The sequence below is a fragment of the Merops nubicus genome, unplaced genomic scaffold (genome assembly GCF_000691845.1).
Source record: "Merops nubicus isolate BGI_N331 unplaced genomic scaffold, ASM69184v1 scaffold35356, whole genome shotgun sequence".
NCBI classification, from domain to species: Eukaryota; Metazoa; Chordata; class Aves; order Coraciiformes; family Meropidae; genus Merops; species Merops nubicus.
Genome location: NW_008617558.1, coordinates 1,556 through 1,804, shown reverse-complemented (window position 1 = coordinate 1,804; position 249 = coordinate 1,556). Strand labels below are relative to the sequence as shown.

Here is a 249-nt window from a genome sequence, read left to right as displayed (position 1 = left end):
GGAGTGTCCCACCGTGCCGCAGTGAAAGGCCGAGTGGTGCCCCCCGTAGATTTCCCCCACCAGCCTCTTCATCTCCTCCAGGGAGCTGGTGAGCATCAGGATATAGTTTCTGGCTAGCAGGAGGGTGGCGATTTTGGAGAGTTTTCTCACGGAAGGTCCGTGGGCGTAGGGCATCACCTCCCGCAGCCCGTCCATGGCGAGGTTGAGGTCGTGCATCCTCTTACGCTCCCGGCCGTTGATCTTCAGCCG

The 249-nt window shown here is 61.0% G+C and overlaps 1 protein-coding gene across 1 annotated transcript in view; it reads right to left on the bottom strand.

Moving 5' to 3' along the window:
• Positions 1–6: 6 nt before the first annotated feature.
• OLIG3 (oligodendrocyte transcription factor 3) overlaps positions 7–249 on the bottom strand; it is a gene marked incomplete at its 3' end in the record, with an annotated part of 1,039 nt that continues 796 nt past the window's right edge. Inside the window, exon 2 of the mRNA XM_008943194.1 lies at positions 7–249. This exon is cut by the window's right edge and continues 3 nt beyond it. Within this exon, the coding sequence (XP_008941442.1) occupies positions 7–249 (243 nt within the window).